Source organism: Symsagittifera roscoffensis, chromosome 10, assembly GCF_963678635.1.
Source record: "Symsagittifera roscoffensis chromosome 10, txSymRosc1.1, whole genome shotgun sequence".
Classification (NCBI taxonomy): Eukaryota; Metazoa; Xenacoelomorpha; order Acoela; family Convolutidae; genus Symsagittifera; species Symsagittifera roscoffensis.
In genome coordinates this window covers 27,886,483-27,910,775 of record NC_087071.1, presented here as the reverse complement: position 1 = coordinate 27,910,775, position 24,293 = coordinate 27,886,483, and the positions used below count along the sequence as shown (strand labels likewise).

Below are 24,293 nucleotides of genomic sequence, written 5' to 3'. Positions count from 1 at the left end.
CTGGAAAAGAGTAGCGACCTTTTTGGAATGCGACCCTAGTTGAGCTTCATTTGGCTATTTTAATAAGAACTGAATACGTGCAAGTTTTTCATTCGTAAAGACACTTGATTAATTTCGTGTAATATGAACAGTTTTTCATTATCTATTTTTGTGTTCTAAAGCACGTGCTCGAAGTGTGAAATCTTCACTAGTTTTACACATCCTCCAAAGTTATAATTTGTACAGCTGAAGCTGGATAATTTCTGTTTGCTGTACGGGTTTGGTTCTTCTGAGAATTAGGTAGAGAGAGCGATAAATTACATTTTTCAATAGTTATTCGTATTCCTTTCATATAAGATTTTTGACCTATTGACTTCAGTAAACGCAATTCAACGCAGTCTCTTTTTACTCTGCCTCTCTTTAATGGCCATTTTACGGGTTGTGATTTGAAAACTGTTCGCGGATTGAGTTCCCAGTAGTAACATCAATAGAAAATTGATAATCCAATTCTAGTAACATTTTCATGGTGAAATCCGTGTTATTTCATTGATTGATGAAAGCGCTATCTTTTATCAATGAGCATAGACAAATTAGCGATGTTTTATTAATGAATTAGCACTGGAAAACAATGAAAAATTAGGTGGTAGGCCAACAAGCCGAAGGGCCAACAAACCGAAAAGAGGGTTACCATTCCAACAAGCCAAAAATTATTATTATGCAACATAACAACAGATTGCGATTGTTGTTAGGCAATTGTTACGTAATTTTCGTTTATTCTAATGCAATTTTGGTTTTAGGTTATGACTGTTTGGAGACATGGCAGTTGTCGATTATCCGCCAAAAATAAGCACTAAACTAGCAATTTAAAATTGCTAATTTGTATCTTAAAAATTTGCTATTTGAGTAAATAGAGCTAAACCTTTGAAGGCGAACGTTTTTATTTCAAATTTCTGTCGCTAAATTCAAATGGTAACTCAAAACGGGTATCTAATCAAGAGAGTATAACCCAAATAACAATACGCATAGACACTAACACGGGCTTCCCGCAACTGAGAGCTTTGATCGGAAAAAGTTTTGATAAATTTTTTTTCGGCTGTTGCGAAAATTAGTGTGCCGTCTAATTAAACAAAAACAAACATATTTTTTCCTTTTATTGATTTTTGAAGAACAGCTCGTTTCACCAAAAACTTGATGCTGCTGTTAGGTGGGGGAGGATAAAATTCCAATATGAGTAATGATTTTAAATGACTAATTTAATGCTGACATAAAGCAATTCGAATTTGCATAGTAAACAAAATAACTATTTTAAACTGATTTCTTTTTTATACTTTACCGTGCAGCATCACACAATGAGCCATTTTAAAACGCGAAACTACTGTGAAAATGGGCATTTGGGGGAGAAGCGTAGAAAAGCTCCTTTTCTTCCTCAATAAAAGATTTTCATAAAAAATTTTGTTTGACAATAAGCGTTTCTGATTGTGAAACTGTTAGTTTGAGCCTGATTTTGGGCCTTTTTCCATATTCCTTGGCCTTGGTTTTTTTTCTGCAGTTCAATGTTTGACATTCTATTTAAAATGATTTTCATTCTATAAATTGCATTGAAACAAGTCAGAGAAAACAGGTGAACAAAATTTTCTGAAATTGCTGTCATGCTTAATGCCGTGTGAACAATTTTTGAACATTTTTTTTAAATTTCATGAAGGGGGAGGGAAACTGAAAAAAAGAACCTGTATACTGAAGAAAGTAAATATTGCAACCAAAAATTTTCGAAGACATTTTATTTTGATTTGAAAACCTCTGAGCATAAAATTGGCTCATTTTAGATGTGAAAAAAAAAAATCAAGATAAAATTTTTTGGTTGAAATTTCGTAAAATTTAAAAATTCATATCATATGGGCAAACTCAGATTTTGCTTTACTTATTTACAAAAAAAGATCAGTATTTTAGTTATTTTATCAAATTGCAAATTTCTCTTGAGCGGCTTCAAAAAATTTGAGTGAAAGTTAGGAAAGGGGTTTCAATTCTGAGTGTGGAAAAAAAGACTAGAAACTGGTTGAATATGATCTGAAGACAAAACTATGATGGAAGCTACAGCGTTCATCTAAGTTTATATGAAAATTTTATGGATTTTTTTTTCAATTTTTCAAGTTTTTTAGCTGCGTTACTGTTTTGTTCGAGTAATTCTGTAACAAATGAAATTCTGTAACAAATGCAAGTGAAGAATATACAGTGAGAGATAAAGCTTGTAAAGTTCACTTATAGGAAAACTGTTGCCTTTCAAACATGAGGTCTGCATTTTAAAAGTGCACAATTGAAATTTGTAATGTTTTGAAAATGTTATGTAACGTGAAGCCTAGATTTTTAAAGCAAAAACTTCCGATGAAATAAATTATATCAAAAAGTATGAACCATTCAGTAAAGACACGATTTCAATGAGCATCAAGCGCATGTATTTGCTTGCATTTATCTTCTGTTTGTTACACTGCAAAACAAAACTGTTCACAAGTATATATTATGACTGTCTAAACTGCCTAATTTGAAAACTATTTGGGCTACAAAAATTCATGATTTACGCAAAAATTTCAAAAGAAAAGCCGACAACGGATGATTTGAGCTATCAAATCTGGAAACAGTTGTTTTATCAGTAAGAAAAAGATAAAGTTTCTCAAAAGTGTCATTCGACTATGTTTCCGAAGTGAAGCATGAATGATGATTATCTAAATTGCCTACTTTCAAAACTGTTTTGGGCAAAAAAAAATTATGATTTATGCAAAAACTTCAAAAAGCCGACAACGGACAATTTGAGCTATAACATCTGGAAATATTCTGTTTTATCAGTAAGTAAAAGATAAAGCTTCTCATATGCGTCATTCGACATACGTGCGGCAATTGAAACTTCGGGTTTATGAAAAATCATAAGCCGGGAAATCACTCTATTTTGTCAGTTAATACTTTTATCGACCATCATGAATGATGAAATTGTTTCAAATTTTTGCTTTCCAAGTTCTGATGAAAAAGTTGGAGCATATTTTCTCGGCTTTTTTGAAAGTCAGTAAATGTAATCAACTTTTTACCTTGAAAAATTATATTAATTTCTTGCATTTGAACACAAGTATTGCGTATATGTTTTCAAAAATCAAATACGCTAATATGTCTGCTGGCTTGCAACGAGTCTTCTCAAAAAAGTCATTTTTTTAAAGTTAACTACTCGAAACAAAGGAACAAAGAGACGAAGCTGTGCTTTGCACCACTTGCGATACAAAATTGAATGACTGTTTTAAAATCAAATAAAATGAAAAACAAGTCAAAAAATAAGCCCAAAAAGTTGGGAACAAAATTAACTGCATCAATAGAAATTTCGGAGCTTTTGGAATGCTAAAAAGAAACCGAACTTTCAAAAAAAAACCTTCCTGAGGGAGATAAGCCGGCAAACATGAGCAGAAAGACAAAACCAAAATTAGACGAAATTTTTCTGTTTGAGAAGTCCCGACTGGAATCGAACTCCCGGATTTTGTCCCCAGGTATGGGTGTTACAGCTATTCAGAAGAAAGCTGAACCTTCAAAAAAGTCTAGCTACGAGAACTATGCCGACAAAACTAAACAGACGGACAAGTCCGAAAAAGCACAAATTTTTTTGTATGCAAAAAAAACAAATCGCGGTTGTATTCGAACCACAAGCCTTTTTCATCTCGAGCAGATGTGGTGCCTCTACGCCAGATGCTCTGGATGATTGATTGAAATTTAAAAAAAAGAAGTTTATGAGATGAGTCCTGAGAACAGTTGCTTGCGGGGAAAAAATGTCTAGTGCCCGATTGCAATACCCTTGCTTATCGCAAGGTTAAAAAAATCTTTTTGATAGTTCTTCATAAATCAAAGATAGCATTTTCTCTAGTTGTTACAAAAATGATGTGATTTGAAAGTTAATGCTCGCTTTTTGTTGACTCTGGAAAATTATTACTCTAAAATATTTTCAATAAATTGATCCTTAAAAACGCAACTTACATCAATGAGAATTGATGTGAATCACCGAAAAAAAAACTATTTAAATAAAACTGTTTCTCTTTCTTTTTCCTCCACCTGCAAATTTTAGCCTTTTTTCAACCTGTAATTTGAGTTTTTATTCAGTGTTCAATTGTTGCCAATTCAAAAATTGGCATGCGGACAAATTCGGCTATTGCAAAAAATGATCATCCTGTATAACCTTGCAAACCACTCGCTACACAATGAAATGCTTTGCTTGCTCATGTGAGACGGGAAATCTTTCTTTAAGAATTTTGACTTGAGAAGTCATAGTTTAGTATACAAACAAATATTGTGAGTTAGGGCTTTCACAGTCTGAAACATAGTTATTCATCGAATATTTAGTAACTCATGTTATTGAAGGCCAATCATTAAATGTTTCAAAAGAATTTGTGAATTTTTACCGGCGTCTTGATTTTGGATAAGAAAAGAATTTCTGAACAGTTAATTACAAAAATATTCGCCATGAACTCAGTTTCTTACAGTTTTGAATTTACATAGCAACACTATTTACACATGGAGAAAGGATGAGCCAGTTTTTGACATGTACAATTTTCATGTATCTACGATTGGAAAAACCTTCTTTACAGGAATATGCATTTGCAAGGAATGACACTTTGCAAAGCGCCGTCGCAAGTTTGATCAGATAATTTTTTTATAGCTACTCGCCTAAAAGATGATTGAGTTTTTATGGCAAGATGAATAACTACTTTTTTCTGGAACATTTTGATACTTTACAATTGGCAGAAAAGTTTTCGATTGAAAATTTGAAAAGCTATTGTAGTTATGTCGAATTTAATATTCGTTTTGTTGCATCTAACATTATTACTAGTAAAACAGTTTGTGGCAATCGACTCAATAATCTTCGGTTTTTCATTTAAATCTTTTTATTTGTTGAAGTTTTGAGCAAGTCCCAAGATCAGAACTCTTAAGTTAGAACTAGTTAACCAGTTTTCATAACTACTTATACATTCATAACTAGTTATCCAGTCTGGCATAGCAAAGCAGTCCCCCTGCTGATCCAATAGTCTGAATCGTAGCCCTCAATTGGAATGTCCACACACATGACATAGTTAGTTGAGTGTCCAGTAGATGACATGGTGCCTGTTCTCAGGGGGGTGCGATAGAGCGGACAAGAGTAGATTGGGGTAGACGGTGGGGGGAGTGGTGAGTTGGAACTAGTAGTTGAGGGGTCAGCGGATTCTACTTGGACAGCGGCGGAGGTTTTCCGGGTATCATTCTGAGCAACAAAAGAACAGGTCAGTTCCGTGCTCGTTGCTTGAGGGTTTGGCAACATTACCCAGCCCAGAAAAAACCAAAAAAATTGAATGTAGTTGTTAAACAGGGGCACAACAGCGGTTCGCCGTGATGAGCTGTACAGCTCGTATGTTGGGCCTTTCCCTCGTGGATAAATGGTCTAGTTGATGGGAGTATTTTCTGGAAGATGCGTCCTTGCGATTACAAGTTCTGGTCACTTATGACGCCAATCTCAGATACTTCATTTAGCACTGAGACAAATTGTAGCTATTTTTATCTTATCTAATTCTATAAAAATAACAAAAAAAGGTTCGCAAATATTTTAGCCAAAAGCCCTAAACAGTATTGGGCTCTTTTCCAGTCTCTCCCCCTTTGATTTTTTCTGAAATTAATCATATGCAAGTCTGTTTAAAATGACTTTTCATGTTATAAACTGCCTTAAAACGTCTCAGTCTGAATAAATTATTTCAAAATTTCTTTGCAAAATGCCGTGTGAACAATTTCGGAACAGTTTTTTTTGTAACTTTACAAGGGGGATCGGAAACTGAAAAAGAACCCAGTATTGGGGAGATCATACTCTTGATTCACATTTTCTTGATATGTTTAAGCACTTTTTTGAAGTACCTAATTGGTCATCTTACTTAAAACCAGGGGCGGATTTAGGGGGCGAGGGGCGGGCGCCCCCCCCCCCCCTCAGGGATTCGACCCCCTGCCCACCCAAAGGGTCCCCCCTTTAATACTTTTTCAGAAATCCATTTTTGGCCGACCGACCCTAAACTTTTTCCGCCAATATATACTAACTTTGAGGGGGAGCCCGCGCCAAAAAAAACTCGATTTTTTTGTCAAAATTTTTCAATAAGTGCCCAAAAACGGCTTTTGTTGACTGTTTTTTCAAAAAATTGCCTGCGGCGCAGAAAATTTATTCAAAATAGGGGCAAAACAGTGCTTTGGGAGAGCTCGAAAAATCAATTTGGTCGACTTAAAAAAAAAAGGTCGTCAAAATTTTCGATTTTTTTTGAAAATCCGCCCCCCTCGATCAGGTCAGCGGATTGAACCCCTTTTTTTCAACTACTGACCTTGACCGATCCTAGATCCGCCCCTGCTTAAAACATTAATTTTCCAGTCTAAAAATCACTTTTCTCACCTCAATAATTCTTCAGTGGCACTGGTCTGAACCCCTTTTTTTCAACTACTGACCTTGACCGGAATGAGATGCAGTTCAGGCAGTGAACTGAATCTGACCCCTGGAGGCAGATCCATTAGTGTGTTGTTCTGCCCATCCCAGCCAGCCCCATCTATGAACAGTCCGAAGATCAACACTCCCTCGGGCACTCGGTCGGAGGTCTAAACAATAGCAAATATGGCTGAAATTTGGGCCCCAGATTATAGGCTCGGTTCAATTGGTTGTTCTTTTCATGCATCCGTAAAACAGATCCACCACAACTCGCAATAAAAGACAAGTGAACGTTTTTCATAAAAGCGCCAACAAAAAGTTCATTTGACAAAAACATTGAATTGAACGTCTGTGTCTCTCAAGTTTCTTTAATCTATCGATTTGTAGAGCAAGACAGTTCAATGAAACTCTTCATGTCATTGAATAGCAATCAAATTTTGGTAAACAAAGCAATGAAGACACATTTAGATGTTCTCTCAAGCTCACAGTCGTACAATCATGACCTTTCCATTTAGAAATTCATTGAAGCGTCAAGAGAATATAAAAACTAGGCATTATCGTCATATTAAATTTGCATGCCAGTTGTTAGTTTTCTGAAAACAAAATCAAATTGTCTTTTATTTCGAGCATCTATAAAAGGAACAAAAAACTGAAACCCGCATTGCTATACTCATGATTCAACTTTACCCACCCCCATAACTTGGTCCCTGATGTCGTGAGTGCTGACTCCCCCAGGGGTATTTGTGAGGGCGAAGGAGAGGGAGAGGGAGTCTATGGACACTCCACTCTCCCTCGCGTGACTCTGCAGCACTGAGGTGATGAAGCCTAAACAACCGTTGGATTAATCAATTTGAGGAACTTTTGAATTCAAAACAGACAAAAAATCATGTATGTATATATAAATGGAAAACATTGAATCCGAGAAGTTCAAAACCGAAAGAGATTCGAACAGAATTTTCATTTTATAAAAAAATATATAAAAAACCTTATTTGAACGATTTCTCGATGATTAAATTCAATAAATTAATAAATTCCCTCTTACTATTAAATTCAAACCAAAAGTAGCTTTTTTACCAACAGATATTTTTACCTTGTGGGAAGAAGAATGCAGGTAGCCAGAATGCCCTCGGGTTTAGAGTCAGATTCGAACCGTCTCCCCCTGTCCCGTTGTAGACGGTCTGGACTGCATTGAGCACTAGTTCGGACCATGAGGCCATGAATTCCACTCGGAGGATGAGGTCACTCACCCACGAGGACACATTAGCCACACTCTCGTACGCCACAGCCTGTTGTTGTAAATGAGATATACTTTGTAATGTCGTATAAGAGCATAGTTGTTCTGATTAGTATTAAGTCACCCTTTGTTTTCGTATAAGCATAATAGGGGTACGTAGCAAAAAGTTGACAGGTCATAAAGAAGAAGGGTCGTTAGTCAATCATAATTGAAAGAATATTGAATAATTATTTAGTTCGTACGTTTCTTTTTTAAATCTCGAGTCTGATTAACTTACGACGTGTGTTTCTTTATGACATGTGTATTTTTTGACCGAATTCCGTATAACAGTTATACCAGTGGGTAGCTTCTTGTTAGGCTGAATAGCCTTTATGCTCCTTGATTATTCTCCTTGTTATTTGCTCTACGGAATCGAATGAACTGAATATAAGTATATCGTAGTATTGGAAAAAAAGCCACGTTTTTCCAATGCGCACGCCCCCTCAAAGTTAGTGTATAATGGCACTGAAGATGCCATCAAAAAAATTTAAGGATTGGTCCGCCATAAAATAATTGAGGAAGGAGAGGAGGAGGTGGTTGCCACTTTTCGGCATGCTACTGCTCTCATAGCAAGATATTGTTTCAGTATAATGACAGTTCTGCTCCTTGTAAAAGCAAGTATAACAGATGGCCCACGAAATTTACCATCAAGGAAGCGTTAAAAAGTAGGGATCCCACCAAAAAATTTGGGACATGCTACGACCATACATGAATGCATAATTTAATTATGTCGTTTACCTGCCACATTTTGGGCACCTTCTGCTGGACTAAAGCATTGAATGCCTCCTCTAACTCCTCGGACATGACTTGTATGCCCTGTATGGCCAAATGGAGGGAGTGGAGAGTGCGTCTGATGAGGCGGAGGAGTCTGTTGAATCTGTCAATCTCCTGTCTCAGACAGGTCACGAGGGCAGACTGGGCTATCAAGGACACTTCTGAGATGTCTAAAATAGTAGATAAATTATTATAAATTAATAACCCTTGCTGTCAAAAGTTAAACTCTCTGGTCTGAAAACTAAACTGTAACACAGAGTGCGATACAACACAAAAATAGAATTACAAACTAACCAACAGAAAATGAAACAAAAGCTGCTGAAATTTTTTTGAAAGTGGCGAAAAAATTGATTGACCAACACATGTATCTCTTTGTCTTAATTTTGTCTCAAACATAAATCATTTCCAAAAACTTATTAAATCAATTTAATTTTAAATTAGCAACGAAACATAAATTACAACGCAGTAACAAAACCGAAAAATTTTGAAGAGACACGTTGAGACGAAAAACGTAAAAAGCATACGCAGCTTTTCAAGTCCCCCTCGAAACATTTATATTAAAACAAATGATGCTCATCAAACCTTTGAAATTGAGGCAGGAAAGCCGATAAAATAACTGAAGCATTTTAAGCGGATTTAGAAGGGAGGAATTCGACCCCCTCAACAACCAAAGAACCTTCCTTTGGTATTATTTTATGACATCCATTTTCGGCCGACCAACCCTAAAATTTTTGTAAAGGCACCTTTGGTGCCAATATATTCTAATTTTGAAGGGTAGAACGCCAAAAAATCGCATTTTTTTGGACAAAATTTTCCAAAAAGTGCCCAAAAACGGCATTTTTGACGTGTTTTTTTTTTAAATTGCCTGTGGTGCAAAATGTTTTGGTCAAAATAGGGTCTTTAGAGTTCTGGGAGCGCTCGAAAAATAAATTTTGCTGACCTAAAAAAAGGTTGACAAAGTTTCCGAATATTTTTTGAAAACCCACCCCCTCGAGAAAAACCAACACCCGGCCTTGCTGAAATCGGAGTTGGTAAATTTTAAACCAACATACAAAAAAAAACAAATTAAATTTCGAATAGAACTGAACAGTAAAATGCAGACATGCTCTAAATTTGTCAGTTAGTTGACGAAAGTACAGAATTGGAGATAATTAAAGTTCAGTCATCCTGTGAGAAAAGTCATTTACGAATAAAAGTCTAGTACCCGCAGGGGTTAAAAAATCATAGATCTATTAATGATACATAAATTATATTAACTATCTATTGACTAATAAGTTAATAATACTTTGAGTGTACTCGGGAGCAGACTCTGATATGGGAGAAACTTCTGGTATATCTGAAATAGTAGAGATTAGTTTTAAATTGCAGTTGCAATAGTTAATAACTAATTCATTGTCCATCAAGCAAATAAAACTTAGATTGGATCTGCACTGAAGTCGAGTTTCTTTTGCTTTCAATGAAGCACAAATAATTGGACAAATAATTGGACATAATTCGGTCTGATTCCTGAAATAGCAGAGATTACCAATACTGAATAACCCCTACTGACCAAAATGCACACCACTAAGCTGAAAACTAAATTGTAAAAAGTCAGGATATCTTTATCTATTTCCCCCCTTTTGGTACTTAGTAACGAGTTGCCACCCTGTAATGAAATAATTCAACGGTTTTCGTACATGGTAACGAGCCTCCCCTATTGCAAAGAAATCCAAAAATCATACTATATATGGCCAGGCCATATTTGATAAATCTTCAAGAATCTTCAAGATCTTGGAAAGATTTTCAAGATGACTGGACCTGGGGGATATACATAGATAAATAGACAACAGTTTTTTACAATTTACTTTTTAGCTGAGAGGTTGCATCTAGTAGGTTTTAATAGAAGTTACATTAGTTATCATAAGATTTTGATTGTACTCGAGCGTTCTTGAAATCGATACTGACAAATGGAGGACAGTTCTGGTTTATCTGAAAAAATAACCAGAACCATCTGCCTCCCCCCACTTCTCGTTTTGTCCCCCCCCCCTTCCCTGTATTGACCATAAAAGCTAACTCTCCTGTCAACATTTCAATATTTTCAAGATGCATCAATAATTGAAGAATCTGCAAAATATAATGAAAATATTATGCAATAATGACACGAAAAAAAGTTCGCTTCGATCGCAGGGCATCTTATCAAAAAAGGTGAACAGATCAAAACATGGATTTAAGTAGCAGTAGAATAGCAAATGAACGATTTATACACACAAAAACACAACTGACACACATCAAAGATTTAAGATGCATAGATGCACAAAAAACAGCACTTCATAACATCGTGATTGGTATCCATAAACTCACATTTTTTATATCTCTCGCTCTTCTTATATGGCTCTAAAATCGAAAACTAGCAGAAAGCTTCTTTCATAAGCAGTTACCCTGCAACTTCTAAAGAGAACAAGACTGCTCGGATCAGGGCGAAGCCCTGAATGTTCCGACTGCCTTTTAAGGTTTATGGAGCAGTAATAACATTTAAAAATTTCAAATCTAAAATTTGAAATTTTTTTATGAAAATCATCCTCCCACACGCCATATAAAATACAAAGTGATAGACTTTACTCCTTGTAACAAACCAATTATGGCAAATAAGCTTCTTTTAACCTATTTGGAACGATTTCTAAGACGGATTAACTCTCCGCTTACGCGTTAATAGCGCGAAATATATCGAGCCTTAATTGTCCCAAATTGGCCAAAATGGCAATCTTTAAACCCCCGTAACTTTACGAAAAATGATCACAGGTGAAATATCTTTTCAAATTTGAGCTTAGGACAACAATACCTTTCGAATGATATAAAAAAATTCTGTCAAAAATGGCTAGTTAAAAAGTCGAAATTTGTCTGAAGAAAAAAAAACCCACCCTGAGCACAAATATTCCGTTACTTTCGTATCGAAAGTCGGAACAATAACATAGCAAACTGACTGTTGAAAAAGAGTAATGAACCCAAGGAAACTGAAACAAAAAATAACTTGTTTTTTTTTCAAAACCTTCATTTTTTCAATTTTGAAAAAAAATAGACAGCCTTAACGCTCTTTGAATTATTAGAACAATTTATGATGGACACTTTTCTGTTAAAATTAACCCAATTTGAGTAAAAATTTTATTTCGCTGGGAGATCTAATAATTAAATTCCATTTTCGAAATTAGAAGCCGATCAAGTTTTTCGTGACCTTAACCATTTTGCTGTTCGATATTGGAGTTTGCCTTCCTTTTAACAATAAAAATTAACTGAACTTTAAAAATTTACCAAACCGCAAAAAATCAAAATTGAGCGCGAACAAATTTTAATACTTTTTCCTGAAAAAAAATCAGCGCAAGATCTATATAAGAGTACTCACTACGTTCATTACTATTAAAAATTATGAAAAAAACAGTCAAAAGACATTCAAATGGGCGAAAAAAGCAAATTGAACTCACAGAAACAGAAAAAGCATACTGAGGCTCTTTTGAAAAAACATCTGGTATCAAGTTGCAAAAATATGCTTGGGGTTTTTTTTATTCAATCAAATTATTATGGCGACCATTCTAACCGTTTCTAACAAACAAAATTTAAGACCCCATCGTAGATATCGACTGGTTGAGGTCAAATTAAAAAAAAATGCCTCCAAAAATTGCCTCCAAAAGTTTTATGGGTTCAAAAATTGCAGACTTGGCTATGCTCTAGATTAATTTATGCTCGCTTTAAAAAATTTATTTATGATGATGAAAGGGTAACAAGAATTATTTATACGAGGCAAACTATCTCGAACTGAAAAAAAATGTTCCAAATTGAATTGCGGCAAGCTACATTGGTCGTAGTAATTTCGTGCGAATCAAATTTTATACTTAATATTGTCTAAAATATATGATTTTTCTGAAAAAAATTACCAAAAATTGCTCCATACGATTAAATGGCAGTCGGAACAATCAGGGCTTAGCCTTGGTATACGAGCAGTCTTGTTCTTTTTAGTTCGTTGCAATTAGGAGTCAAGTTCGATTTTGTTTTCGAACAGACAGTTGAAAAAATTAATGGTTTCAAAAAACTCAAACACCACATTGGTTAGGAAGTGTTTTCAGCAAAAAAAAATACGATCATAAAGCTGATCGAATCTGTTATGGTTGACACTTTTGATCAAACTAAACCAATGTAAAAAAACAGGATCAAAAGATATTTTTTAATCTACGGGAATGAGTTAACACATTTAGAAACTTGAATTCGAGCCCGTTTTTTTCGCCATTTGCACGGTTATTATTGAACTTTTCCGTGAAAAAACAAGGATAGCAAAAACAATTTCAGAATGATTTTTCTCGAGACTGATACAATTTCAGAAGTTTTTGGAAACCGAATCATTTTCAATAGGGCTGTGATATGATAGGACACTTGACCTCAACGAGCTTTCTTTGAGGTTTCTAAAACTGGGCGAGAAACATACCGTCTTAGGCCATTGTTTTTGTCCCACTCCTTTTGGAACAGTGATCACAACAAAAACAAAACCCACCTCCTGAATATACGATTTTTTTTTCAAACATTAACATTTCACATTAACCTTTGATTTTACTTTAATTTAACAATTTTCTTAGTACGCTGCTGTAAAAATTGTATATCGAAAGTATTGACTCAATTTCAAATTGAGATATTTGACAAACGAAATCATTCAGTGAAAGTACTCACTTCCGATTGTCTGCTTCTTTGCCAGGAACTGGTTCTGACTCATCGATGCCCTCACGTCACTCACAAACTTACTCAGCCCATTGACTGTAGTCGGCATAGGGTGTACATCTTTAGTAGTCTGAGAAGAGTGGTGACCCCCTTTGGGAGCATTGTGGGGTTTGTTGTCGGTTGTTGTGGGGTTGGTAGCTTGCTCGACTATTTGGGGCACTCGGAATAGCATGTCATTGACCATGCTTAACACTATGGATTCGTCACTTTGTCCGGCACTGAAACCGGTATTGAAAGGAAATTTTAAATCAACCGTCGTTTTAAATCTTCTGTTATTGTTTTCTCTTATAATCGGTCACTGCACGAAAGATGCAACCGTTTAGTGGTTTTAATATTATCAAAGGACCGTAAACTGAACTTCCAAACTGAAATGTAAGCGAATTACTAAAACCCGTCACCTTTGTGATATTTTATGAATAACTAAACGCCAATTAAGGCGTGTGCAGTTTTTCCGGTATTTTTTGGATGTTTTCGAGACAAGAGAAGGAACTAAAAGGTTCTTACTAGCGTTCAGAGACGAGACTCGAGGCTTACCATGCCACCGTTTGACGAACTTTGTCGGCAGTTAGAACAGGTCGGTTAGTTTGTTACAGAAGCAATCAAATGGTTTATCATTACGAGGCCAAACTGTGCACTGGATAGGAGGACATTTTTGTGTCTGTAGTTCCTGGATTCCAGAGACAAATCTTTAAGCATGTTAAAATTTTGTCAAAACGATCAAAGGAAATGAAGGAACAGAAGAAGAATAAAACGAACGTCCTTGTTGCGGAATCCGCTTACCATTCACAAAATGCACAGGCAAAATGGCCTAGTAATGATTGCAATCACCTACCTGATGGTTCCACTGGACATCCTCGGCTGCAGACTCTTCATCTGTTCCACCAAAGTATGACACCCCATCATCTGGAAAGACCTCTGCGCATTGGAGTGCATCCCAAATATCTCTGGCAGGTCATCTGCAGGTAATTCCTCAATTAACTTGGAAACAGCAGAGAAGGAATCGTCAGACGTGGAAGGCATTTTGTAGACCTTAAAAAGAAAGACTATTCAATCTCAACTATGTATGAAAAATATCTCAAATTATCAAACAAATCATTGAAATTTTTTTTTCGACCAAACAATTGTACTTGACCCTTTCAAAGGCATACGCAGAAACACCCATCTCAACAAACTACTGCACCCATTCGAAGCCGTTTTTGATACTGTACAGACACGTTGAAATTATTGAAGAAAAAAACGAGCAATCCAAGCTGGAGAAGGTTCAAATATTTTAAGATTTTGCTCCTGTTTGAACCATTAATGCCGAAGTCTGAACAACTACAATGAACTCACTTGATCGGAAGTGAACGAAAAGCCCTCTCCGAATATCTTTGCACTGTAGAACCTCCTCATCACTGTCGCCAAACACTTCCTGTCGAAATCATCAGTCACTCTTCCCCCATACACCAACTCCCCCGTCATGTACAGCAGGGCGTCCCAGGGTACTGAGTCACTTGAGTTGCACGAGCCTAAAATATGCAGTTGATGTCCTCTAACAGCAAATTATCATTATCAGCAAAATTCTCAAGTATTTTGAAACATATATAAATAAATACAGTTACCTGGTCGAGATCGCGCTCAAAAACCGCTCAAGATTTGAAGGGTTTGAGCAGTTTTCCAGCAAGATTTGAACGGTTTGATTGAAATAGGGCGAAAAACACAATATATGTCGCCACGTTTCTATAATAGTTGCCTACCTAAGAAAGTGTCTAACTGGAGAATGGCAACGTCCAGGTCATTCTGAGTAAATTCGTAGGGGATGTTCCAGCCGAGCGCTCCGAATTTGCGTCTCTCAACGACGACGCAGTTGAAGAGACAAAGACTGAAAGTACAAAAAACTGTCAAATACAAAACCACAAAATATAGATTATAGACTTCGTCATTCAATACATTTATATCAGCATTATGCTCAGTATGGTAAAAAAAAATATGGAAAAAAAAAGTTGATTGTAAAATTGTCAAAACTGACAAATCTGGTCAGTGCATTAACCTGTATAAAATTTGCTTCCATGGTGATCCAGGCACCTCGCTCCTCTGGTTCCAGATACTCTCTGTCACAGTGGCATTGGACCCACTGCTGAATATTCTACCCAGAGCTCCCTTAATACCTTGTGGGTTCTCAATCGTCATCTAATATGAAAATGAGATGAACGATCGTAATAAATTAGGCTTCAACCCGGAGTTCTTTTTATTTTTTTAACAAAAACCATTAAAAACTGAAAATAGGGAATCAGACAGCGAATGTGCAAAACATCGTTGCTGAATCATACTGAACGAAAACACCAGATGTTTCTAGGCGGCGTCTGACAAAAAATAAATGGTTTCAGGATATTCCGGAAAACAAAGGAAGAAAGATGATATAACCCAAACAAGGACAACCGGTTACTGTGCAGGTAGCACAGAATGTTCTGAACACAGTCTTAAAAAATACAAAAAGTTTTTTTTTCAAGTGATGTCGTTTTTTTTCTGCATATTGCGATAAAAAGATCTGAAGCAAAAAAATAGAAAAATTTCAAAAACTTTTCAAATATTTTGCAGAAACGTTTTGAAGTTTTTGATTCCCAAAATTGGGCTAAAATCTCCAAAAACTACCTTTTTTGAGTAAAAGTAAGTTTTCACGGCTTAAATTACGCTACCTCGAAATTAGACCAAAAATTTCAAACTGGTTTTTCTCAACACGGTGAAAAAGTTTTCAAAATTTTCAAAAGTCGTTCGAATCACGACTGAAAGGGCTTTAATACGATATATCACCCAAGCCAGTCTGGTCATAATTTGTGGTGCCTGATTTTGCGTGGAAAACAAAAAGCAAAATAAAAACTAAAACATACCCTAGTACAAAGTTCCTCCCCATTTTCAATGGTCGGAACAATAAGTGACTTCTCTGTACTCAGTATAGTAACATCTGCATATTCAATCCAACTGAAATCTATGTTTAGTTTGGTTTTTCAAGTTTTAGCAAAAACAGTGTTGTGGCGTGTAGTTAACCTTGAGTCCCTGCTGTAGGATGGGGATGGGGAAGGCGGCGTTGGGTTTGGAACTGAGCCACAGTCTGAAGTTGGGATCCACATCCGCGCCAGGCTTCGAGAAACTGCAGCGAAATATGCGTGTTGATTAGTTAATTTATGACTACATTTACGAAACAGTAAATGTAACAGTAAGCAAACAGGAGAAAATGAGTCTCCCAATTCGGAGCTATTTTTTGTTAAGAAACTAGTGTTTATGGCCGAATTGTATCGCTACAAAATTGAAATTACATTTTATGAATTTCATCAATCTCGGGAAGAATAACAATAAAATCGAATTGAATGATAAAAATTAAGAAGACCAACAGATTAAGACTAAATGTAAAAACTGAACTTGATTTTAGTGTGTCCTATATTTTCACCACGTCATTTCACCCCCTCCTTTTTTACACCCATCTTTTACCCCATAGCAAGATTCCTTTTACCCCACTCCAATTTCGCCCCATTTTACAGCTTCGACTTCACTCCAAATCAAATACCTCTTAAAAGTCGCTGGGTTGCGCTTCCGATTGAGATACGATTTTTAAAAGGATTCTCACCTCTCAACCAGTTCCTGTAGTCTGGGCATGAAACTCGATGCCAAGTGGCAGTTCTGCAGAAACACCCATCGGTTTTTCAGGATTTGCGCCTTGCTTATCAACTCTTCCGCCCTAGGTCCCTGGCCTCTTCCAAGTGAAATCATGTCTATGTGGAGTGCTGAGCCTCTTTCTACAAAATGAAGAACTATTGTTGATTTTATTATACAAGATTATGATTCGCAAGTTGCAATAGAAGTTTACTAAGTCCTCTGATTTAATAAAGAAGGACCAACAGTCAAAAAGGTTAAAAACCAAAAAAAGACTGATTGAAAAGACATTTATAAAAGCAACAAGAATAGCCGGTTGCTGTGCAAATACCGCTTCAAATGTTCTGACCACAATAATTTCAGAAGTGGTAATTTTAGCCAAATAACAATAAAAAAATGAAATAAAAGATAAGATGATTGCTCTTCATCAGAATTTGCCTTATTTTTATCTAGTTTAGTCTGAAAAACGAAAAAGAATCAGACCAGGTTTTCTCGACAAAGAGCAAACTGGAACCTGATCCAAACTGTATATTATTATTGGTTATAAATTAGATATTTTATCCCTTTAAAATATTGAAGACTAACCAATCATACTCCATCTAACTAACAACCCATTTATTTGTAAGTGCTGAAACTACTTGTAGTTTCAGCACCAGAGCATTCTGAATTTAACTTACAGCTTAGTTGCCTTTTCCAAGAGACCAGCTCGTAACAAACCAGTATACTCTAGATCTATTGAGACTAAGAGATATAAGAGTAAGATTAAGATCGGTATTAGACTAAGAAGTTGCACAAATCTATCCGGCCGAAAATAAGATAGCGTGACGAGCAGACGGTGTACCTTATCTGAAATTACTCTATGAGTTAGACATACGTCCCAACTCAAAATTTATCTTTTTTTTAAGAATCCGAATCACGGCCATAAGGCTTTTTTAAGATTACACACTTGAAACCCTATGAGTTTTCCATTAGGTAGGCAAAATTGGTTGGGAAAAAAAGCGAACCGAGCCTAAAGTTCCTGCCATTCACTTCATGAAAATATCCGAACAAACATAGCCAACTGACAGTTGGAAAAAGGAATGAAAGCAAGAAAATGTTAAAGATTGACCGGTTCCTATAAAAACCTTCAATTTTCAAGTTTTAAAGAAGAAAGATATGCCCTTGAAACTCATTGAATTTCAAGAACAATTTATGACTAGCAGTTTTTTGATCAATTCAACCCAATTTGCGAAAACTGGATGAATAGGTAAACTTTTTAGTCCTCTGGGAAATCTGAAAATTGAAATCCACTTTCAAAATTAAAAGTCGATCGCGCATTTTGTGATCTTTACACTTTTGCTGTTTGCTAGTGGCATTTGCCTTCCTTTTAACTCTAGAAATGAATCGACCTGAAAAAACTCCAAAGCAAAACCGCAAAAAAATCAAATTTGAACGTGAACAAAATTTTAAGGAGTCTTCACTACGTTCATTACTTTATATAAGCAGTTATTGACAAATATTAGAAAAAAAGTATCACAGGTTTCAAACTAACCTCAGTAAAATATTTTCGGGTGAATCCAGGTTTTACTATTGATTATAGTAGAACACATAGCCAACAAACCGTTAAAAAACGTGAAAGAAAAAGAAAACCGAAAATTTTTTTTTTCAATTTTTGAAAAAAAATTATATCATATTAAATATCTACAATTTTCAAGAATTACTTATTACCGGCAATTTTCAATTAAAATTATCTCATTCAGAGAAAACAGGGTCAATAAGTAATTGGTTCATTCCGCTGAAAACTAAAAACAAACTAGAAACCATTCTCATTTTCTTGACTTTTTCACTGTTGCTGTTTGATAGAGAAGTTTGCCTTCATTTATTAAATGAAATGAATTTGAAAAAAAGATGAGTCAAATCGCGAAAAACAAATTTGAGCGTGAACAAATTCAAGACGTTTTCCTGAAAAAAAAAACTAAAAATCATCAACACCTACATAATTGAAAATCATTCCATTCTTCCACATTTCAAAATATTACTCCAGTTCATAACTTTTTATTTCATTATTTCTTTTTTGTTCTTCGAACTTTTTACTTTGAGCTTTTTACTATGAGTTCATGATTTCGATATCCAAAGAATGTTTCATGCCGTCAAAAATTTTCATCTCGAAATTGAAAATTTGTCTGGAGAAAAAACCTTGGCTAGGTCAAGTTTTTCTGCGATCGTTCTTCGTGTACTTGCAACACTTTTTCGCACAATTACGGGTCTTTGAAAATCAATGGCTTTTCACATCCACCTTAATTGAATTTCATTATTGAAAAACTATTTTAATGTCTGCATTATGTAATGCAACTTTGCATGATAAACAAATTGAAAATTATGCGCAGCGTTGTTTTTATGCGTAATGTCACACCTAAACCCATAATAGCATGAGAAACCAAACTGAAAATGAAAAACCGGCAGTATAATAGATTTGGAAAAAAAACTGCGAATTCAGCCATTTACGTATTTTTATTATGCCCAATGCGTCAGCGGCGAAAAACTTTGAGCTAAAAATTGTTTGACTGAATTAATTTGTTTACGATTCATTTTCTACTACCACTCAATTTTATTAACATTTGCTTTTTATCAATCCGATTATAACTTTAGATTGAATGATGATGTAATTTTGACGCAAGCGCTGTTCCGCCCACCGTATATATTTTGCTTTCCATGATTAAACATTGAAGCAATAGCAAACAACATAATATTATTTAAGCCACAAAAATTGAAGTTCAAATATAGTTTGAATTTTCATCAAACTTCCTCTAGTTCAAAAAACAACTAGAGGGTAGTAGCGTTTTATTGTTCTTTTAAAATCAAAAATCGATCACCTTAAAGCAACGTCAATCACTGAATGATAAAATTTGCGTCAAACAAAACATATTCAATGAACCAATGAGCCTAATTCAGTTGAATATAAAACATTTTTGAGTAGGTATTTTTTAAACGCTTATATTGGTTATCTTAACAAATTATTGTTCCGACTCTCGAAGAAAATGAAATATTTATGCTCGGTGTAGTTTTTTATTCAGTCAATTTTCACCGATCGAAATAATAATTTTCAACAAAATTTTTTATACCCCATTGAAGATATTGACTTCCTTGAGTTCAAATGTATATTTTTTTGTAAGTTCTAGGGGTGTGAAAATTGCCAAATTTACCATGTTCTGGAGTGAAATATGCGCGATTTTAAGAGTTTGTTGATAATGCTGAGAACGTAACGCGAATTATCCCGCACAACAAAATCGTTCCAAACTGAATTGAGGCTAGCTAATTGGTTGTATTAATTTCGTACGAGTCAAAATTTTACACATTGGTTTTGTCCAAAATTTCTAGCTTTTCAATTTTTTCATTCCCAAAATTTATTCGATATAAATTAAGGGACAGTCGGAAAATTCAGGGCTTTGCCCCGATATACGAGCAGTCTTGTATGACTTAATGAACAATCAATTAGACTATATTTGCACGTTTCAAACATCCGTAAAATTTTCATAATAGCATTAGAAATCAAACTGAAACTGAAAAACCGGCAGAATATATCGTTAATTTTGAACTCAGTACATCGATATAGTCAAGCTAACGTAGAGTTAAACTCAGTTAAAAAACTCTTTTCGAAAATTAACAAAACTGCTCGAATCAGGGCTAAGCCCTGAATGTTCCGACTGCCTTTTAAGGTCTATGGAGAAATAATAACATGAAAAAAATAAATGTAATAGAACATTTTATTTTAAAAAAATTGAGGTTTTTTGTGAAAATCATCCCTCCACACGCCATTTAAAGTACAAAGTGATAGATTTCGCTCCTAGTAAATAATCAATTATGGCAAATAAGCTTCCTACAACCGATTTGGAACGATTTCTAAGACGAATTAAATCTCCGCTTACGCGTTGATAGCGCGAAATTTATCACGCGTTAATTGTCCCAAATTGGCCAAAATGGCAATTTTTTTAAACACCCATAACTTTACGAAAAAAGATCACAGGTGAAATATCTTTCCAAATTTAAGCTTGGGACAACAATACTTTTTGACGGGAAAAAATTCCGTCAAAAATGGCTAGTCAAAAAGTCGAAATTTGTCTGAAGAAAAAAAACCACCCGAGCACAAATATTCCGTTACTTTCGTTACAAAAATCGGAACAGCATGGGTATAAAATTACAATTTTGACAAAATTATTCAGTATTTCATCGAAGGTACGATCAATTGTTTCAATTATTGCTTCTGGTAATTGTTGCGTGCGAATTACCAATTTTAAGAAACTAAATGATGCAAGCAATTTTGCGTCAGTTCTTCAACTTGCAAAAAATTTGCGAGGCGGTAATTCGTAACAAGTAACAAGCGAAACAGTAGATTAAGCGTCAAACACAAAATTACGAGCAATAGTCCTCTCATGCCAAAATTAAGCGTAGCGGAGCGAAGCGGAGCAAAGTTTCACTACTTGCCAACGACGTGTAACTAATTGTCGCTTGTTACGAATTGTCACTCTGCTAAAAATTACAATTTATCAAAACTTTTCTTACCCAAACATTTTTAAAACAAACGAACGTTTAATTTTTTGTAATGGTACAAAGAGTGTTGCTATTATTACCTTCAGTAGCGAATTTCATCAGCTGAGCAACTGGATCTGACCCAGGCGATAGAAGGAAAATGAGAGGGGTGTAATGAGTGGCCTGTCTGAACAACTCCCCCATATCCAACTGCACCCCCGAGACGTACTGGGACCCCATTTGTGAGTGGATACATTGTCTAACTGAGGGTACAAAGGTGTCCGGACGAAGCACTTTGACCAGTATTAGTTTCTGGAAATCGGAGAGGGTGGTCCATTCATAAGCTGCAGCATCTGGAAAAATTTATGAAAAATTAATTTTGTTTTGAAAAGATCAGAATAAACCAGTCATGAAAATAAAGAACTGATGAAAATACAGAAATCTATGACATTGAATGGCAACATAGTTTAGTACATTGCATGGCAACATACAGGGTAAACTAAACTAATGGACGAGAAACTTGAACTACTTTGGATGATAGATGAAACCGTTGTATGAAATTTGATCTCATTTATCAAACAATTGATACGATCGATGCCAGTAGACAGATTATTTATCATTCCATAAAATTCCAGTCCAAAGATTTCCATTTTAAACGTAAAGACCAATTTAGTCCTTATTGAAACTCACCTTCGCTTGTTTAGCAAATTGTGCTAACTTGCCGAGTTGGTAGGATTTGGTATATGGGATCTTATGACATGTGGCATATTCTGCCCTGATACCAGATGATACAGTAAATACAGGATAACATTCGCAAATATTCTAACACTAAACATTTTCCAGCATGAAGATGAAGAAAGAACACTTACCAAAAACAAAGCCGAAGCTTTTTTCGCCATTATCAACTGCAAATAGATTTCAAATTTAAAATCTTTAGAACTTAGAACTGGTTTGAATGAAAGTAATTTACAGTTCAACTAGCAACTCAAAAACAATTTAGCTGGCTGATTTAATTGTTTTTTTTCTACACAGTTCTTACTCCTGCATTTTATGGAAAACTATCAGTCGGAGTATCAACCGGCTACCATAAAAACAAAAATTATGTAACAGTTACGAATTTCCAATCGAAAGACGTATCTTTTGTCTGGTGTATATACTCTGCGGCGTAACTTTTAGCAAGATGATATATTCGGTTCATTTTTGGCTGCGTTATATTTAGGCATAAGTAGCTATTGTAAGCCTGTTCGCTCGCTTTATTTGCTCAAAATTAGACCAAAAATTTCAAACGGTTTTTCTCGACACTGAGAAATTTTTTTGGGAAATTACTAAAATTATGTTGTATGAATCACTGCTGAAAGGGCTTTGATATGATATATCATTCGACCCAATCCAATTATTATTTGTGTTACCTGAAAAAAAGTAAAACACACCCGAATACAAAATCCTTCCCCATTTTCAATGGCCGGAACAAGCAGCCGCCATTTCACCATGCCATGTCTATCAGATGGTTATTAATCACAATCCAATAACTCTATAACTATCTTTTTTTTTTTTACCCTTGCGATTAGCAAGCGTTATCAAAATGACATCTAGAATTGCTTTCAGGTTAACAAATTGTTTAAATCACTGTAATCATTTGATAGCTTGATTACTAATATATTCAGTTTCCTTGGCTTTTCCGATGCACGTGGCGTAGAGGTAACGACTACGCCTGGGACGGCAAAAGTCCTATAATTGAGTCCAGCCACGAATTGTTTTTTTTTCTAACTGAAGAAATACAGTTTTTAAAAAAAATGGCCTATCGTTTTTCATGGAAGTTTACCACATCACGGAAATTTTTTGTACTGAAAAGACTTTTCTTTGTAGTTACAAGTGTTTTTTTTTACTCGTGTAATTTGTAAACTGAATAACCTTTACTTTGCATATTATATTTTTTTTCGCGTCAAAGCTTAATTCAGCCTAAACGGTTTCAATTTATGTTTTGTCGACTTAGTGACCAAACTTTGTGCTGTTCGAAGAAACTTTTTCCATTTTTCTGTGTACAATTTCCACTTCTGCCAAACTTGGTTTCAGACTTATTTTCGCTTTGAAAGAATTGTCACCTCACAAAAAGTATGCTCACCTATTGAAGCGTTGGAGTCATCCTCAGTCTTCGGTTTTCGTTCCAGTACTCCAAACGGATCCCCACTCTCGCCAAACTCCACCCACTGGTGGGGGCTGGCAATTATATATCTGTTCAGATGTTGAAACACTTCTAGTGACCCAGACAGGAGCTGGCACTGTTTCCAGGCTAATGGTGATAGCCACTGGAACAGGGGTTCTTGTGTGTGTGAATCAACTATGTTGAGAAGTCGCGAGTAAGGAATGGGTTCTAAAACACAGATTATAAATCAATATTCGTTTTCATTTTAACCTCTGGTGAAAAAATTAAAGCTAGAATTAAGGCCACTCACATTGTTCTTTTTAACCTCAATACATTTTTTTCTGACATTTTCTGGACATTTCTAGTTATTTTAGAAATCATTCGAGCTAAATGTTTTCAGAAATTGTCTCTCCTTCCAAATTCATTTAAGTCCTTACTTGTTTCTGGTTCACTGGTCGTATGAGCTTCAGCCAAATCGGACAGTGCATCTGTATGTAGAAACACATTCCACTCTTCGGGGCTGATTCGGCCAGCCGCCCTCTCTATGCTGGTGTAGATGTGGAATGCAAACAGCAGGAGGTCTTCTGAGAAGATGGCCTGAGAGACCACTTTGAAGATGTTCTCTGTTAGCCTAAAAACAAAGAAAAAAAACTCCAAAGAAAAAACAAACAAACAAATATTAACATGAAGATAAAATTTGCTGAAGATAATTTTCACTGAACTAGCACAAAAGTTAATTAAGAATTGCATTTGACACCAGCTGTTGACTGACCCAAAAAATAAACTTTTCAAGCATTTGCACA

General features: G+C 35.4%; 1 protein-coding gene across 4 annotated transcripts in view; it reads right to left on the bottom strand.

Annotated features, from left to right (window-relative positions):
- Positions 1 to 4,429: 4,429 nt before the first annotated feature.
- Positions 4,430 to 24,293, bottom strand: part of LOC134855667 (dynein axonemal heavy chain 6-like) — a 125,384-nt gene continuing 105,520 nt past the window's right edge. For 3 of the 4 annotated variants that reach the window (XM_063872235.1, XM_063872237.1, XM_063872236.1), the window contains 16 exons: positions 23,928 to 24,121; positions 23,470 to 23,718; positions 21,449 to 21,700; positions 16,816 to 16,984; positions 16,239 to 16,341; positions 15,244 to 15,383; positions 14,951 to 15,075; positions 14,547 to 14,722; positions 14,047 to 14,243; positions 13,167 to 13,432; positions 9,763 to 9,813; positions 8,442 to 8,647; positions 7,521 to 7,716; positions 7,122 to 7,255; positions 6,454 to 6,600; positions 4,430 to 5,239 (listed from right to left, as the gene is read on the bottom strand). In XM_063872235.1, coding sequence (XP_063728305.1) covers positions 4,982 to 5,239; positions 6,454 to 6,600; positions 7,122 to 7,255; positions 7,521 to 7,716; positions 8,442 to 8,647; positions 9,763 to 9,813; positions 13,167 to 13,432; positions 14,047 to 14,243; positions 14,547 to 14,722; positions 14,951 to 15,075; positions 15,244 to 15,383; positions 16,239 to 16,341; positions 16,816 to 16,984; positions 21,449 to 21,700; positions 23,470 to 23,718; positions 23,928 to 24,121 — 2,863 coding nt within the window. In that variant the 3' untranslated portion in view covers positions 4,430 to 4,981. The remainder of the gene's footprint in view (positions 5,240 to 6,453; positions 6,601 to 7,121; positions 7,256 to 7,520; positions 7,717 to 8,441; positions 8,648 to 9,762; positions 9,814 to 13,166; positions 13,433 to 14,046; positions 14,244 to 14,546; positions 14,723 to 14,950; positions 15,076 to 15,243; positions 15,384 to 16,238; positions 16,342 to 16,815; positions 16,985 to 21,448; positions 21,701 to 23,469; positions 23,719 to 23,927; positions 24,122 to 24,293) is intronic. The other variant, XM_063872238.1, reaches the window with a different exon arrangement.